This window comes from Schistocerca americana, chromosome 6 (genome assembly GCF_021461395.2).
Source record: "Schistocerca americana isolate TAMUIC-IGC-003095 chromosome 6, iqSchAmer2.1, whole genome shotgun sequence".
NCBI lineage: Eukaryota > Metazoa > Arthropoda > Insecta > Orthoptera > Acrididae > Schistocerca > Schistocerca americana.
This window is the reverse complement of record NC_060124.1, coordinates 197,627,607-197,646,905: the sequence shown is the minus strand read 5'-3', so window position 1 is coordinate 197,646,905 and position 19,299 is coordinate 197,627,607. Positions and strand designations below refer to the sequence as shown.

Genomic DNA, 19,299 nt, shown 5'->3' with positions numbered 1-19,299 from the left:
CTGTAGATTGATGAATGAGGCAACCACGTCCTCTTATTGGCGTCTGTCTGTAACTCCAAGCTCTTTAACTGCATGACAGTTCGTCCCATTGTAGTCCGTAACTGAGTTCCCCAGTGATGTCCGCTGATTGTCAAGATGCGGCAGCACAATTCAGCATCGGTTCCACCAAAAACTGAGATGCGCATTTGTCATCTCCTGTTGTGTGGTTGATTCCAATGTGGCATATGCTCTATCAGCTACTTGTAGGTATTTAACCAATGGTTGTCCTTCATATGCTATTAATGTGAACTGTACTGGAGATGGAAGCTGTTGTCGCCAGATATGTAGCAGCAACTCATTATATATTACGCTACAGTCCACTATCGTTCGCAAATGTCTCCAAAATTCTGACAGGTTTCTGTCCCCACGTTTCTCCTGGTAAAACAATTGTGAAAGCCTCTGCTCAGGTAGCTTCGTGCAGCGAGTGATTAGCGAAGTTTTCAGGGCGAGCTATGCTTGTTGATGGGGTGGTTGTAGAATCAAATTGGAAACTATTGTCACTCTCTGGTCCAAATTGTTAACTACCAGTGTAAATTGTTCACAATCTTCTGTGAGCCGATGTGCGAAAATGCTTTCCAAGATCACACACCATATGTCTGGTTGTGTAAACGTAAATTGAGGTGCCTGCAATTCTAGGTGCGGTGCAGTTGGCACAAACAAATCTGTACGCAGAAAATTTTCGATGCAGGTGTGCGCTCACGGCGCTGTAGTTATCACTGGAGTTTGTCATCTCGTTGTGTCCATCTTGCTGTCGTTTCTCAGCATCAACTGTTTTCTAAGACTTCAATCTCTTGTTGCAGCTGCAGGATCTCGTCCCAATGGTTTATAAAAAATTATTTTCACCTTCCATGTTTGACGGATGTAATAAAAAAAATAAAAAATAAAAAACTAATAAAAAACTAAAATAAAAAAATAAAAAATAAAAAACTAATAAAAAACTAAAATAAAAAAATAAAAAATAAAAATGTTGCAACTTAAAATAGTCTTGTTTTTGGAATCACCAATTATGTAGGTCAGAAATCCAACCCACATATACTTAAAGAGAGATTTATTTACTTGGAGCAACGTCCAAGTACAGCTCTAAATAAAAAATGAAAAACAAAGAATGAACATCAAAGTATCAAAATCAGCTACTTGTCCAAATATAAACTATGCACTACACTGGTCAGTCTCTTGTTCCCACAATATATATTAATGATTCAAGAGGCAAATATGCTACAACAATGAAAGCTGATCATGAGAAGAAGGTTCAAAGGCTGTCTTAAATAACGGTATTGCTATACAGTTAAGTGATTCCAAAAAGGTTTAACATGTGTCTTGCGGTTAGTTATAGTGAAAGAGTCATGCCGGACAGTCAAACTCACACTGGGGAGTTTTCAGTGTAAGTGGCCTACTGACAGTTATAGGAAGTTGTAGGACAGATAGTTGTAATGGAGTGGTGGAACTTACAGTAGTAACTGAGTTTTGGTACTTACAGGTCAGTGACTGCTGGCCTGATATAATTCATTTGTTTAGTGCTGCAAGTTTCTGCCAATGAATTACTGTCTAGTGGTTCTCATCATCAAACAATGACTCTCTACTGATGGAGATCTGGCTAAATAATTGTGTAAAGAATAGGCTTAAGTAATTTGTTGAATGATATTTCACTATGGGGACTGTACTGAAGTCAGGCACTTATTGTTCACATGCAATTGGATTTATGGACAAATATTGATTGGGATTGTTCCATACATTTTGTCTAGTGTTCTTGTGTAGCAAATTCGGAGGTGATTGAGTTTTTTTATATATATCTGTAAGTGGTTAGCACATTCTTGTGGGAATCTAGTGTTCACTGTGTTTGTTTGGAAGAATTGCACACATAAAGAGAATAGTGTGATGTTTTGGTAATGTAGAGAATTGATTTGTGCTTGCATTGAGTGGTAGTGATTCAGTTATCAAGGTATTTGAATGGACTGACAGCAGAGAATTTTGGAACAAAACTATATTTTGGTCATGCAGTATGGGTTGCCCATGAATGCTCAAGCTCTTTCTCGTAACAGTACTTAGTAATGGGATTGGGTTGGAAACATTTATGCAAGCATGTCACAGTATCATCACTACTTTCTGTATTGAAGTTACGAGTGAACACTAAATTTTGAAATGATAGTGGGAGACAATTTGACACCTAATGAGGGTTAATTTTGCTTGAATTTACTTCAGGGCCGAAAGTGGCAGCGCCACATAGGTTTTTTGTTTGCAATTCTTTAAATTGCAATTTCTTTAATCACTGCAGTGAGGAACAGAATTGCTGCCAATCTTATACTTCCGTCGATTACTAATGCACACGAAAATGGTAACTAAAGTTTCAGTAGGTTAACCTGAAATAACTAAGTTCCTGAACGTTATTTGAAAATAACAGAACTATCCCCAAAGTAAGTAAGTCCCGAAAAGCTAATGCGAATAAAATAAAATGGAAGGGACAAAAAATAGCTTCGGAAACAGAAATTCGACATGCAACAAATGGGAAGAAATCTTCATCAAGCAATCTAAAAAAAGGGTGTTGGGCAGAAGAAATGCTGAGCCTCCTTCACATCTCAACGATGTTTCATGTGTGAGCTTGAAGAAAAATAAGGGACAACAGTAGGTAGTGTCAAGTGTCTCCTCCCTCCCGCCTCAAGGCAAACTCCAGTGGATTCATGGTCAGGTAACAACAGCACTAATAGAATAAAAAAACAAAAGGAAGGCATCTCTTCTTTCATTAAAATACAAGAGGCCTCTTAAGCAAAACAGAAACTACTTATTAACATTAATGAATAGGATTGTATAAATAATGCTCAGATTTTGTCCTTGACTGAGAGCAATGTTACTGATAAATGTGCCTTGCCATCTATAGTAAGTTATAGTTTAGTAACATACTACTGTAGTGAAAGTAAAGACAAAGGTGAAGTAGCAATTTATGTCAAGGATAGTTTAGCATACAAAGCTATAGATATTAAGAAATATTGTGTGGAACAAAAATTTAAACCATGTGCAACTGAAATAATAACTGTTTACTACACAGTAATAGTGCTGGCTGTCTACAGGGCACCTTCAGGTGACATGAAAACTTTTCTACATATAATGGAACTCCTGCTGTCAGGGTTACATGCAAAAGCAAAGGATATTGTACTTTTAGATGATTTCAATACAAACTTTTTGACAGAAAATAAGAATCAAATTGACTAAGAATGTGATGACCAAATGTAACCTGATATTGGTAATAAACTTTCCAACAAGAATTACATTGATAATAAAATCAACCACCTCTACACCCACCAATCATAATCATTTATTCATTTCCATGTCCGGTCAGCATTTCCAGAAGGTAACAACTCCGATGGCCTTGTTGTTTCCCTCGATCAGGTCCTGTATTGTGCAGGGTTGTTCAAGTTGAGGACAAATTAACAGGTGGGTTGGGTATTGTGTTGTTCCGAACTTGCAGGATGTATCTCCATCAGCTGGAAGAATGCCCTATTTTCACACATTGGTCTTGCAAAGAGGAACGTCCACCCTAAGATGACTGAGCGATCTCCAAATAGGGCAGGGCAAGTCATTTCCTGGAGCTAGCTTTTCCTTTACAGGGATATCAGGTGGTAGCTTTGCTCTTCCACCTGGTGATGCGGTTAGACTCTGGTGTTCCCTCTAGTGGTTGAGTCCTGGCAATGAAGTTCTTTCTCGACTTCAGTCGACGGACTACGGCCTGATGATCATACAGTGAATGTTGGGGATCATAAGTCTGCTTAGCCCTCTCTACATCAGCAGCAACAGCCCTTCTAATAGTGGGGGGGGAGGGGGGGAGAGGGGGAGAGGGGGGAGGGTGGGGAGGGGGGAGGGGGGGGAAGCTATTCCAACAATCTGGTAGATTTTATCGACTTAAGTTGGCTTCATACATCTGACAAGATTCAGATGGTCTCATTGACTGCAATATCAACCTGTTCGATGTGAGTGGATACACTCCACACTGACTGACTGACTGACTGAGCTACATCCTCAAGATGTTATTCCGTGAACTAATTTTCAGTCTGGTGTTATGGGAATGTTTCTTGAAGGGCAGAGTTTGGTCAAGGGTAACACCCAGACATACTGGTGTTGAACAATGCTCCAGTCATTTGCCTTGCCATGTAACGTCCAGTTCCTGCCAAGTTTCTCTATTCTTCAAGTGAAACAGGCACAGCTGAGTGTTGTTGGGATCTGGCTTTAGATGATTGGCTTTGTAGTAGGAGCCAAGAGTATCTAGCGCAGTAGTCAACTTTTCCTCTACTTCTTCAAATGTCTTTCCTCAAGCAGCCACTGCAGTATCATCAGCATAGATGAAAAGCCTGGAATTTTCCATTATGGGCTGGTCATTAGCATAAACATTGAAGAGCACAGGGGCAAGCACACTGCCTTGAGCTAAGCCATTCTTTTGTATGCGTCATCTGCTCTTCTTACCTTGGAGAGAAACTTTGTATCTTCTGTTCTGCTGGAGAGTACCAATAAGGGATGTTAGTTGGTAATCCTTGGTGAGTTGGTAAATTTTCCTCAGCAGCTTCCTGTGGTTGATAGTGTCGTATGCAGCTGTTACGTCAACAAAGGCAACTCCTGTTATCTTACCCTGTTCAAAACCATCTTCAATGTGTTGAGTGAGGTTCAGTGTCTGACTGCAGCACGATTTTCCAGGTTGAAAGCCAGCTTGTTGAGGGATGAACTTTTCTTCGAGGATGCCTCTAATTCGGTTAAGGATAAGACACTCTAAGACCTTCAAACAGTGGCATAACAATGATACTGGGCGAAAGTTTTTAGGGTTGTTCGGTTCCTTACCAGGCTGAAGTAGTGCAACCACACGAGCTTTCCTCCAGAGCTTGGGAATATATAACCTTGATACACATTCATTAAACATTCTAAGCAGCCATTGCAGAGTGGTACAGCTGAACTTCTTGATATGTTCTACTTTGATGTCATCAATGCCAGCAGCTTTGTTCAATTTCAAGGTGGAGATGCCAGAGTCTAGTTCATCCAAGGTGAATGGTTCTCTGAGGTTATGGTTCTGGTATCCTGGGGTTCATTCCAGTTGCCCCCATGTACTCCGACCTTTAGTATTCCCATTCATTAGTAACTGTGTTGCAGTCTGGTGTGCTGTTACTGTTGTGACTTATAGATTACGTTGAGTCACCATTCAGGTTTTTCAGAAGATTCAAAGCCCGCCTACTATGTAATTTCATGTCAAGCTTCTCTACCAATGACGTCCACTTAGCTTTGTGATTTCCTGAGATAGTTTACAGCAATTCCTCACCAACTTTGATAGTGTCATCAGCAAATGGGTCTACCTCGAAAAGGTCTTTGTAGCGGTTCATTAGCTGTTTGCTGTCATCAGTCAGTCCTGGTATGTAACTTGTTCTACAGCCTATTGGGATGGTCTTTCTTGAAACTGTCAGGACACATTTGACAAACGCATCATACATCTCAGGTTGCAATGGAATCTTGGCAATTTCTGTGTCGAGCGTTGGTGAATCTTTCCCAGTCGGCCTTCTGACAATTAAATCTTCATATGAATGGCACCTCCTCTGGCATTACCATTGCATTCACTTTGCAAATTACAGGTCTATGTTGCATGGATGGGATGGGCTTACCCATCATCTTGACACAGCTACCAGCAACTTTTGATGACACGAATATATTATCGGGGTTGTAGCCTCTCCTCCACCGACCACTGTCGAAGGATGCCGGCAGCTTTGGATCATGAATTAGCTGAAGATTATGACTCTCTGCCCAGGTCTCTAGTTTTTGACGATTGCTATCTGAATTTGGGTATCCCCATGATTTGCTTCGGCAGTTATAATCACCAAGGATGAAGTTTACGTCCTGGTAGTTAAAGTTGTTACGTGCTTCGAATAAGAAGTCAACACTGGAAGGCTTGTATATAGAAGTAGCACAGAAGTGTGGCATACATACTGAAAGAATCTCGATGTAATCCCTCTCAGTCAGAGAAGTTGGTGTGATATTTAGGTTTGGTCTGCTGAAAATGGCACTACCGTATTTATCATGGGGCCGTTCCAGAACAAGTTCCATAAGATTCGATCTGGTCATGTGACTGGCGTGGGTGTTCATGGGGACTGGGAGTTGACAGTGGCTGTTGTTGACATCACTCTGTAACATACAGAAAAGTATAGAAGAAACGCCACCTGGTGAAAGCAGGAACAAAGTCATCAGACGAGAGGAACGGAAATGTGAAAAAGAGAAGAAAATGAGTTTAGTAAATAAAAACTTATTTCCTTCAGAAGCAACTGTTATAGTGGCCTAGTAACAACACAAGTTTTTTTAGTGTCTAATGCCACTGTTGTGCTATATGTATGGACCTAAGAAATTACCAGTATTTCCAAGCTGTGGTCATAGAGGATAGAAGAACTTCAATCTCCTGAAAATGGTGTGCATCAAGCAATTTCATGGAGCCCAACAAAACAGAGTCAGCATGCTTTCATAATGAAATACTGCTAACCAAATTCTCCAGTTAGAGACCGAATAAGTGGTGGAGTGAGAAGGGCTACACATTTGAATATTACATTGAGAACATGGCAGGAAATAGAATACAGGTTTGCAGAAGTACATTTTTAGGAGTGCTTGGCATTACAAAACATTGAGTTGAAGGTGTTTTTAAACATTTCAAGAAAGAAGGATGTCTTATACCCATTGAAACCCATGGAGGTTATAGAAAGACTGCTGTTTACAGCACCAGGATTACGCCGGTAAAAACTTGTATTAAAACAGCTTAAAGGAAGTGAATCACATTACTGTAGGTCAAGAAGTGCTCATATTTATTTGGACACTAATCTAAGTATAGCTAAAATGTGGGAAATGTACCAGAAATCTGTTTCTGATGATCTAAAATTGACACAATCATTGTTCCGGAAAGTTTTTGTCACCAACTTTAATATCAGTTTAAAAGCCCCACCCACAGATATTTGTTCTGTTTGCCCGCAACTAACTGAGAAAATAAAGCATGAGAATGATGAGCAAGTATTAAAGAAACTACGGACAGATTTGACATTGTACACACTGCAAGCTAAAGGATTTTACAAACTTCTAAAAGAGAAAACCCTTAGTGTGTACATTGCATCATTCTACATGCAGAAGAATCTACCAACACCAAAGCTGCCTGACCAAACTGCATACTATTCCAGACAGTTGTATTCCTACAATTTGACTGTTTCTGGACATTTTACTGGGAAATTAGTGTTAAGTAAAGAGAATGTTGCTTTATACTCCTGGGGAGAACACAAAATGAAAAAGTCATCTAATGAAGTGGCTTCCACAGTGTTACATGAACTACAGAGTAAAGTATATTCAAGTACTTTCATTGTAGGTCTTGTGCGGAGGGCTGCCCAGGAAAAAATAAAAACGCTACAATTTTGGCAATGTGCCTTTCCTGGTTATCCTGTACTCTGCTGAACATTCAGAAGATGAGTCGTTTTCCATGTCACTGGTCATTCATTCATCCCGAGTGAGTGTGATTGGAACAAATGAAAGAGATTTAAAGAAAAAGGAGAAAATTCTTCAACTAGAAAAGTACCATGAAGTTTTTAGGAAACATGGAATTGTAAAGCTCTTGAATAGTCACTGGAATGATGTTGATTTGAAAGCTGAAGCTAAAACGTGTGAAGGATCCAGGAGCACTTCACTATAAAATTTCACAAATTAAGAGATTTGTGCAGACTGGGAAGTCAAACTCAGTCACCGTTAGTGGAGAACTCAACTATAATTTCGAGATTGCGCAGCCTTTGTTAGTTAGGAAGAAAGGTAAATGGGCGAAAGACATAAATCCTGTAGAACTAGTTTCTGGCATCAGAGTAAATCCCTTGAAGGTACAAGATGTCAAAGTTGCTTCTAAAATATTACAGGGAGCAATGGAACAAACGCGAGGAAATGAAATTGTTTCAGAAGATCATTGATTAAAATGACACCAAACAAGAGGTAGCCCCAGAAGCTGATCACTGCGACTGCCTCATTCAGAATAGTGAAGCTGATTATGATGTTGTGGAAGTGATTGTATAATTTCAGGAACTGAACACTATTGTGGAATGTATAGGCTAACAGAACCACTTTCTTACATTTGTATCATTAATAAAACAATTTCATGTTCTTCAATAAAACTGGAAGTTTTGAGTTTTTGTTGAATGTACCTATAATAAATTTTAACAATACTGAGCATTTTACGATGTTAGAATAGTGCAATTTGCAGAGTTCAGTTAAAGTTCGTTACATACACTGCAAACTCCATTCCTTAGTTACAAACATGGCCAACACCATATTTCAACAGTCATTTCCTACTTAGCTATGTAAGATCATATGAAAACGTTGATGTAAACATGGTTCTAATTGCTAAGAAACTGTACAGTAATAACCAACTCTGAAGGCAGGTAGCAAATGTACAAAACAAAACAGTTTTTGCCTCTCCTGAAAAATTTTATGAAATGGAGTTGGCAATGTTTGTAGCTAGGCTACATTTACAATCAGAACAAAATTGACAAATTAACTGTATTATTTCAAAGTTAACTATATAAAATGTTCAGTATCTTACTACATACAAGATCTGTCACAAAAATTACACCGTGTGTTTAACACTATCACAGAAGTTTTATAATCCTCTTCAAGTAGACTGGTGTTACTTCAGGAAGACTGCTTACTTTCAGGAACACGCTGCTCGAATACTTCTCATATAATACCTGAAAGTTAGGAGAGAGATGGGTGTATTAATGGTCCCCCAAAAAACAAGGCTTACACACAGTTCTCATGAAAGCTCACTAGCTTTTCTGAGTCACAATACATAGTCTCCTGATCTACCAGGTATAACAGTACAGTTCTTAGTAAACCTCAAATGGCTTTCGATCACCTTATAGCAGCCTCAGAATGCCTCAAAGCAATTCTTAGAGCTTATGAGTGATGCAGTAGTGTGACAACATCCACTTTCACTACTGATATAATTCTTTACATCTCAATATTTCAATTCATCTCCTGACAAAAGTGATGCACCCAGAAGACATAGCCATGTGTCAATGTAACTTTGTGCACGTACACACCTTTGGCAGGTGTGTAAATGATTAGAGAGAATTCTCTGTGACAGGCAGAACAGCCACTGTGTGTATTACCATTGTTACCAGGTCTCTTGTGACAAATAAGGAGAGAACAGTATCAGATGTTCAGTTATCACTGAAGAACACAGATGCTTTGTACTTGTGTGTGAGTGTTTGGAAGGGGCCTCATTGTGAATCTCAAATGGTCGACTGGTCAAATCGTACAATATCCTTATCTGTGGAATTTTTAGATGTATTTTAGTAACTTATTATGTCTTAAACACACTTATTTCCAAAAATACATTATGTTTTTCAGCATTCTGTCATTTTCAAAGGCAGTTTATGTCAATCATGTAAAGTTGTTCACTGGATACAGTGTACCACATCAACATTCTCAGCCGCAAGGCAAGTGCACTTGTCTCACAATTGAGAATGTTGGAATGATACAATGTACCTAATGAACAGTTTCATAAGACTAAAATAACACTGCCTTTGAAAATGATGGAATGTCAAAATGCTTAAGGTGTTTTTGGAAATAAAAGTGTGGTCAGGACATAAGAGGAGTTATTGAAGTGCATCCAAATGGCCACTTTGTCTCGTATCTTTTTCATGCAAACTGCAACTTCTGGTTGCAACTTTTGGTTGCAACAGTGGCTCGATGGTGGACTACAATGGTACATGAGAGCAGACATACTCTTATTCAAGGTTTGCATCTACCATGTTGAAGAACAACTAGGAAGCATCACTGTATTGTGCATTCAGCACATCATAACCCCTTCAAATATGCACCTGCCATCTGAGAACAACACTGTCGTCCCACACCACCGTTTGGAGACTAGCAGCAGATGGAATAGGAAATTACCGTACTGTGCATAGGCTGCTATGAACACCACAACAATAACAGCTGCAGTTGGAGTGGTGCCATGACCAGCGAGCATGGACTGCTGATAAATGGTGTTGTGTTTAGTGATGAATTGCAGCTCTGCACTACCCTAGATGGCCATAGTCAGTGAGAATGGCAGAAACCTGTGGGAGAGGTTCCACCCAGTCTCCCAATGTTCTGCAGAGTCAAAGTGATTTATCTCTTGGTGTCACAATATGGGAAGCCATTAAGTACCGCTTCAGGTCATAGCTTGTAGTGACTGAAGTAACTGACAAGACAACAGAACACAACGGACGTCCTGCACCCTCTTGTGTGACAGTATAATGATGCCATCCCAATAGAACATTTGTGTGTGTTTGTGGGGGAGGGGGGACAGCTCTGATGTTAATATGTCCCAGTGTCTGTATCCAAGATATCAAGGATCAGTTACAAGATCTATAGGCCAACATGTATCAGGAGAGGATACAATGGGTTTATGACACCATTCTCAACTATCAGTACATGCATCCAAATCAGAAGATGTGCAAAGTCATACTGGAGAAGTTATTAGCTTTCCCAACCTTTGTACATTTGTACTGCTCCTGAACCCAATGCCAAAATGCCTCCTTACTCCCTACCCCAAAAATGAATAAAATAAAAACTCAACTATCCTTTAAATTTAGCAGTGTCTGTCTGGTTAAGTGATCTCTCTGGTAATAACATAATATTATTTTCCTTACCAGAGTTCAAATAGCTAAAAGCCACTAAGCCAACACTTTAAAAAGCAAATTAAACTTTAACACCTTTAGCATACCTGATATTTTGAACTTTCAATGCTTATGACTGCAAATGCAATTTTTTTTGAAATATATGCTATGTCTTTCAGTTTGTACTGCGAGTAATAGATGAGCGTTTCTGACCAGACATGTTCATTTTTTCTCCTCAGCCTGGAACGTGCAAAATAATAGATTATGATAACACTTTTACACTATCCTTGATATAAGCAATAGTCAATGAATATTTACTGTTTGGTATATACAAATACTTTCATATTTATAAAATATTTATAAATAAAGTAACATATGAAGTACATCACCATTACATATTCACACAATGTTGTGCTATTTATTTTCACTGACGTGGCAGCCATGGTAATATAGCCGTGTTTGCTCACCAGTGATAATTAACAGTTCCAGTTTTTCACAATGCATGGATCATACTTTTGGATATATTTAACTTAGGAGGAATCTCTAATGCTTTAAAGACACCAATAAATCAATCTTACAGTTACAAAAACAAAGCACCTCCACAAAATCTAATACCAAGTGTTTACTGAAAAGCAGTTCAATGTAACTTCTGTTCAGGAATAGATCTTTTTCCTTTTTTATCAAAAGACTAAACAATAGGTATTCTGAAGGATGGAAATAACAGCGTGGTCAAAAGCAGAGGACACAGCTGCACTTTGAAGATACTGAATGAGGTAGCAAAAGTGGTGTTACATATCACTTCGAAAGTGATGTGAAACCCTGTGTCTACCTTGCTGACCAATGACGCTTGCAGTCTATAAAACGAGAATTTAATATGGAATCTAGATGGATGACATTTCAGATGTCTGAGATGGGATGATGATTACATTAACTACTCAAGTGGCAGAATCTACGGGGATGTTTATGCAGGCTCTATGGAGCTTTGCTCCAGGTTGAAAAAGTGCATCGATCCTGGTGCAATCACCATAGATGACAATAGGAAAAAGGCAAACAAAAGATGATTTTTTCAAAGTATTCATTTTCTTGTAAAGCTTTGCACTGTAACAAATACAGTTTTAGGTAATGCTCCCTATGTCTTACAGTTGTGAATAGAAGATGTGTTTGCATTTTATGGAACAATATACGGAAGTTTTACTGAAGGACTCTTCATATTTATTCTTGATAGTTCTCTATATGTGGAAGCATTTAACTTCCAGCGTACTTGAGATTGTAACAGCAACAAAGTCCAAAGATATGCATCACCATGGTCTTACATAAGGGAGATGAATGACCAAGTCAAACTCGAAAATCTGGACTTGCATATACAGAGGATCATTGAACAAATAACTGACAAAGATAACAGCAATCAAAAAATGAAAATGGGTAACAGCAACAGTAAATGAAAATTGAAAACCAAAACAGCAGCAATCATAAAGCAAACAACTTTGTATGCAAGTTAGTTTGCATTATATATTGAAAGAACACACTTGGATAGTTAAAATGTGTCACTAATGAATGAATGTTAGTATAGGGTTGGCCTACAAAAACAAAAAGGAATGATTAAATTAGCAATGGAATTCAGTATTGTGCCTGAAAAACCCAATGAGAACTGTGCTATAGAGAAAGTGAACTGTATTCTATACAAATTTTTGTTCAGAAGTTGAGGCTAGCATAGGATGGGGAGGTAGCAGGAGATGGTCAAAAGTAAAAAAGAATTTTTCTGGCAGTTGGTAGAACACTAGTTCTGAATTACCCTGTTACGTGCCTTCATTAGACACCATTCTGTATCAGTTGCCATAGAGGCAATGGTGGAGAAACATTGTTGCCGACGTGACTTCTGTAAGCACACAGCTTCACATTTTTGCCGATTTTGCAGTTGCAGACATTAAATACCAACATGGTAACATCATGTTCTTCTTCCTGTTGGGGAAATCAGCAGCACAAAATGTCAATGCTGTAGACGGCATATGGGGATGAAGCATCAAGACAGGCAAGGAATTACAAACAATTTTATCATTTTAAAAGTGGTCGAAAGTCAATTGAAGAGTAACCACAACAAGAACATCCCTCCACATCCTGAACAGACAAAACCAATGAAAAAACCTGTATTGATATCATGTCTTAACATCTTTAACAACTGAGTTGATGAAAATCACTGGAACATCCTGGAGTTCATGCCAACAAATTTTAAGTGAAGATGAAATGTGTTGCAGTAAAATGCATTTAACATGTGCTTTTTGATGACCAGAGAGCCAGTCATTTGGACATGTGCCAGAAATTGAAAGAACAGTCAGAAAATGATCTGCATTTTGACACCAAAGTCATCACAGTTGACAAATTATGCTGTTATGGATATGACCCAGAAACAAAGCAACAATCCAGTTAGTGGAAGACTCCATCACCAAGGCCAAAGAAAGTGAGGCAAGTAAAATCCCATGTGAAGACAATGTTGGTTTGTTTTTTGACAGCAAGGGGATCTCCACTGAATTTGTTGCCCAGGGTACCACAGTTGACCAACATTACTGCCATGCAGTGACAAAATGATTACATGAAGCAGTGAGAGAAAAAAACTGCCTGTAATTGTGTCAATCAGGAGATTGGCTTTTTCACCTTGACAATATCCTTGCTGCTTGCACAGCACTGAGTGTCTTGCAGTTTTAGGCAAAAAATTGAACGGCAATAGTTTCTGACTCACCGTACTAATCAGACTGGCCGCCTGTGACTTATGCCTAAGAGAGGAAATAAACATTTTCAAGAAGTAAAAGAAGTGAGGGGAGAAAAAATTGCTAGAGGCACTAAACAGCTTAACTTCAGACAAGATCAACTACTATTTCCACCAATGGAAAAAAAAAAAACATTAGAACACGTATATTATGTCTGATGGACACTATTTTGAAGGAGCAATAATGTTCCCCCCCACTAGTAAGTTCTCACTTTTATGCCAGGGAAAAAGTGACAAGACATTGGAATTATAATGAAAACAGTAATATTTTAACTAATGAAGAACATGTAGTCTCATTTAGAATATTGTTTGGTGCACCAAGTTTATTGAAAGACATCTTATGTGAGAATTACAGTTATATTAAAGGCTTGCTTTCATTCTTCATTTTTGGCTGAAGTCTACACCTCTAGTTTACAAATAAAAGCATGTTTTTATGTATTTCTGAATTGTTTTACATGTAACACGTTTCTTAAGTACACCAAGTTACATACTTACATTTCATACAGGCTGGACATTCGATTTCATGTCTCCATCTTCATGGGATTACATCACACAATCTGGTTTCCTTACAGTCGTCCTTTCTTGAAGTCTAAGCTAGTTTCTGTGTTTATTGATGTTAACTTACATTTTTTGATACAGAATTTTAATAATATGATTTTGTTATTTCAATGTGCCACACTTCTGATAATGGTGTACGCATCAAAATGCTCAATGTGACTAATAATAAATTAATAATTGCAGTAAAGTCTTGATTATGCAGACAGTCTACACAAATATCATGTTCTGCATCATTACATGATAAACACTGCCACATGCACAGTAATGCCTTCCTGTTGCATACATTCATTAACTATGCACAAAAATTAGGAGAAGACTAAAGGCACACAGGATTAGATATAATACTAGTGCACAAGTTAAATTTACAAATGTTTGTAGTAAACATACAATTAAAATACTTACAATTTTTTGGACATTAAAAAAGCACAAAATTTTATCATTTTAAAGGACCAATGGCTAAATCAACCTATATGGTATAGGCTTTACCCCAGTACCCAATTTATGTTCACACACAAATTGCTAAATTTAACAGAGAAGAACTTTATGGCACTAAAATGAAACAGCTGATAAAGGGGGACACTACACAAATTTAGTGTTTGGAAAAGAAATTTTAAGTGGCAATAAGTGTAATTTAACCAACTACAATTGTCTGAGCTGAACTATAAAAAACAACCCACCCATCCGTAAGCATTTAGACATTTCTTGTCTCAAAGTTCATGTATGGAGGGAGAAACAAGCATTAAAACATCTGAATTGGTATTCCCAAAATACTTTATTTCTTACCAGAGTGCAAGATATAGAGCTGCAGCTGCAAGACATGATGGAGCAAAGTGACACAGCTCATAATCCAGTAAACACATTTCTTGGAAGTACTTTGCTAAAGTGTATGTTACCTCGTCCGGCTGAAAGTTACAAATCCACGTGAATACATGGGAAACAACTGCTGAGGAAGTAAGGACAATGAGCAGAAGTACCAGTTGTCTACTAATAGATGTATAAACACATGGAATACACTTTAAGACAGATGCCAAGTGCCACGCAACTTACAGTTTCAAGAACCTATACTAAGTGATATAGCTTGAATAGACAACTCCCTACATACTGGTCCCTTGGGAACTGCAGAGACAAGATCATTGTAATTACAGTGCACACAGTAATTTAGGAACTCTATCTTCCTGCATTCCATATGTGAATGGTACAGTAAGGAGAGCCTAAAGGTGGCAGAATGTGAAGTAACTAAATATCTGATAACAGCATAGAGAAAGTTAAGAAAAATTAAAAATCAAGGAACTCTAATTAAGCTGAATGTACACAAATTTCAACTGCATATGTAGCCAGTAATAAAACTTAATGTAGGAAAAGATAGATCGCTACATACCATAAACAAGAAACGTCAATTTGCAGACAGGCACAATTAAAAGACACTCACACATAGCTGAACACACACACTAGAAAGCGCATACACGACTGTCAACTCCGGCATCAAAATTCGTGAATTAACAAGCACTTCCACTAATATTCTATAAAATTCAAGGCCATATCAATGTTAGTCTCTGCTCTTTAGTTGACAGCTTTCACAAACGAAATTATCTCTTTGTATTCAAGAAGATATATATTCCAAAATTTATTAAGTCCAGCACTGGCCAGTGCTTAGTGTTTACATCTGAGGAGAGTCTGCGCCTAATTCTCTCCAATAGAAATTGGTTGGTTGGTTTGGGGGATTAAAGGGACCAGACTGCGACGGTCATCGGTCCCTTTTTCCAAAAAATTAAAACCACCCAAAGAGAATAAAAACGAACAGCAGGAAAGACGTCAGACGACACAGGACAAGAAATACTCCTACAGAGATCAGACAAAACAAATTAAAATCACACAGAGTGTGACGGTGGTTGGCCGACCATAGAGATAAAAAGGAAAAGCCAACCACCGAGAACACATTAAAAACTCAGCGTAAAATCATAGGCCAATGGCCAGAATCAACACAAAAGAACAGAACAAACACTCAGAGTAAACGATAAAAACCCCCTGCCCGAATAAAACGTAAAACTAAGCCAGCCATAACAGGGTCATCAGATAAAAGGGCAGGGAGCGTATCAGGCAGCGCAAAAGTCTGCCTGACCACAGCTAAAAGGGGGCAGGCCAACAAAATGTGGGCCACTGTCAAAGCCACCCCGCAGCGACATAGAGGAGGGTCCTCCCGGCGCAGTAAATAACTGTGTGTCAGCCGGGAGTGTCCAATGCGGAGCTGACAAAGGATGACCGAGTCCCTGCGGTTGGCTCGCATGGATGACCGCCACACAGTCGTCGTCTCCTTAATGGCACGGAGTTTATTGGGCGTGATCCGATCGCGCCATTCAGCGTCCCAAAGCGCAAAAACTTTTCGGCGGAGGACTGCCCGCAAATCAGTCTCTGGGAGGCCAACATCCAGAGATGGTTTACTTGTGGCCTCTTTCGCCAGGCAGTCAACATGTTCATTGCCCGGGATACCGACATGACCGGGGGTCCACACAAAGACCACAGAGCGGCCGCAACGGGCAAGAGTATGCAGGGACTCTTGGATAGCCATTACCAGACAAGAACGAGGGAAACACTGGTCGTAAACCGCTCAGGGAATCGCTACAGATAACGAAGGACTCACCTGAGCAGGAGTGGATATACTCTAGGGCATGAAAGATGGCGACCAGCTCAGCAGTGTAAACGCTGCAGCCATCCTGCAAGGAACATTGTTCGGAATGGTCCCCTAGAGTGAGCGCATACCCAACACGAGCAGCAACCATCGAACCGTCAGTGTAAACAATGCCAGACCCCTGATACGTGGCCAGGATGGAATAAAAGCGGCAGCGGAGGGCCTCTGGAGGGACTGAGTCCTTCGGCCCTGTGCCAAGTCGAGCCGAAGGCAAGGGCGAGGAACACACCATGGGGGTGTACGCAAAGTGGCCCGGAAAGGAGGTGGAACAGTGAAAACCCGAATCCTGGAGAGAAGCTCTTTGATGCGGACCGCGATTGTACAACCAGACCGGGGCCGACGTTCTGGCAGATGGACGACCGATCGCGGGAACAGGAGACGATAGTTTGGATGCCCGGGCAAGCTTAAAACATGGGCAGCATATGCGGCCAGCAAACATTGGCGTCATAACCGCAGTGGAGGGACACCTGCCTCCACTAGTACGCTGTCCACAGGGCTGGTGCGGAAAGCACCAGTGGCAAGGCGTATCCCGCTGTGGAGAATTGGGTATAGCACCTGCAACGCAGATGGGGTTGCTGAGCCGTAAGCCAGGCTCCCATAATCCAGACGGGACTGGATTAACGCCTGGTAGAGCCGCAACAGGGTAGATCGGTCGGCGTCCCAGCGGGTGTGGCTCAAGCATCTCAGAGCGTTTAGATGCTGCCAACATGTCTGTTTAAGCTGCCGGATATGAGGCAGCTAAGTCAACCGGGCATCGAAAACCACCCCCAAAAACCTGTGGGTCTCCACCACAGCAAGAAGTTCATTGTCAAGAGAAAGCCGCGGCTCAGGATGGACCGTTCGGCGCCGGCAGAAATGCATAACGCGTCTTGGCAGCCGAAAACTAAAAACCATGCGCTGCAGCCCAAGACTGCGCCTTGCGGATTGCGCCCTGTAGCTGACGGTCAGCAGCTGCAATGCCAATAGAGCTGTAGTATAGGCAGAAGTCGTCAGCATACAGGGAAGCGGAGACAGAATTTCCCACGGCCGCAGTGAGCCCGTTAATGGCTATTAAAAACAGGCAGACACTTAAAACAGAACCCTGTGGCACGCCGTTCTCCTGGACGTTGGAGGAACTATATGAGGCTGCGACTTGCATGCGGAAGGTACGATACGACAGGAAATTGCGAATAAAGATCGGCAGAGGGCACCGAAGACCCCATCCATGAAGCGTAGAAAGGATGTGATGACGCCATGTCGTATCGTACGCCTTCCGCATGTTGAAAAAGACAGCGACCAGGTGCTGACGGCGGGCAAACGCAGTATGGATGGCCGACTCCAGGCTCACCAGATTGTCGGCGGCGGAGCGGCCTTTACGGAACCCACCCTGAGACGGAGCCAGGAGGCCCCGAGACTCCAGTACCCAATGCAAGCACCGGCTCACCATCCGTTCGAGAAGCTTGCAAAGAACGTTGGTGAGGCTAATGGGGCGGTAGCTGTCCACCTCCAAAGGGCTCATGCCCGGTTTCAAAACGGGGATGACAATGCTCTCTCGCCATTGCGACGGAAACTCACCATCGACCCAGAGACGGTTGTACAGGTCGAGGAGGCGTCGCTTGCAGTCCACTGAAAGGTGTTTCAGCATCTGACAGTGGATGCTATCTGGCCCGGGAGCGGTATCAGGGCAAGCGGCAAGGGCACTGTGAAATTCCCACTCACTGAATGGAGCGTTGTAGGATTCAGAAGTGTGGGTGCGAAAAGAAAGGCTCCGACGTTCCATCCGCTCTTTAATGGAGCGGAAGGCCTGGGGGTAATTCGCAGAAGCGGAACTCATAGCAAAATGCTCTGCTAAGTGGTTTACAATGACGTCGGAGTCAGTACAAACTGCTCCATTCAGTGAGAGCGCAGGGACGCTGATAGGTGTCCGATAGCCGTAGACGCGTCAAATCTTGGCCCAGACCTGCGATGGAGTGACGGAGGCCAATGGTGGACACATACCGCTCCCAGCACTCCTGCTTGCTTTGGCGGATAAGGCGGCGGGCCCGCGCACACAGCCGTTTGAAGGTGATCAGGTGTTCAATGCAGGGATGTCGCTTGTGACGCTGTAGCACCCACCGGCGATCTGTAATCGCTGCAGCGATCGCAGGCGACCACCAAGGCACAGTCCGCTGCCGAGGGGACCCAGAGGAGCGGGGAATGGCAGATTCAGCGGCAGTAACGATGCCGGTGGTGACCGATTGAACCACCGCATCAATGTCATCAGTAGAGAGAGGCTCAAGAGCAGCAGTGGAGGAGAACAAGTCCCAGTCAGCCTTATTCAAAGCCCATCTGCTAGGGCGCCCAGAAGAGTGACGCTGTGGTAGTGACAGAAATATCAGAAAGTGGTCACTACCACACAGGTCGTCATGCACACTCCATTGGACAGACGGTAAGAGGCCAGGGCTACAGATTGAAAGGTCAATGGCGGAGTATGTGCCATGCGCCACACTGAAGTGTGTGAAGGCACCATCATTTAAAATCGAGAGATCGAGCTGCGACAATAAATGCTCAACGGTGGCGTCTCGACCTGTTGCCACTGACCCACCCCACAGAGGGTTATGGGCATTGAAGTCGCCCAATAGCAAGAAAGGTGGCGGCAATTG

The 19,299-nt window shown here is 41.3% G+C and overlaps 1 protein-coding gene across 5 annotated transcripts in view; it reads right to left on the bottom strand.

Annotated features, from left to right (window-relative positions):
- Positions 1-8,175: 8,175 nt before the first annotated feature.
- LOC124619545 (G2/mitotic-specific cyclin-B-like) overlaps positions 8,176-19,299 on the bottom strand; it is a 90,497-nt gene continuing 79,373 nt past the window's right edge. For 4 of the 5 annotated variants that reach the window (XM_047146010.1, XM_047146014.1, XM_047146012.1 and 1 more), the window contains 3 exons: positions 14,776-14,894; positions 10,781-10,913; positions 8,176-8,756 (listed from right to left, as the gene is read on the bottom strand). In XM_047146010.1, the coding sequence (XP_047001966.1) occupies positions 8,658-8,756; positions 10,781-10,913; positions 14,776-14,894 (351 nt within the window). In that variant the 3' untranslated portion in view covers positions 8,176-8,657. The remainder of the gene's footprint in view (positions 8,757-10,780; positions 10,914-14,775; positions 14,895-19,299) is intronic. The other variant, XM_047146013.1, reaches the window with a different exon arrangement.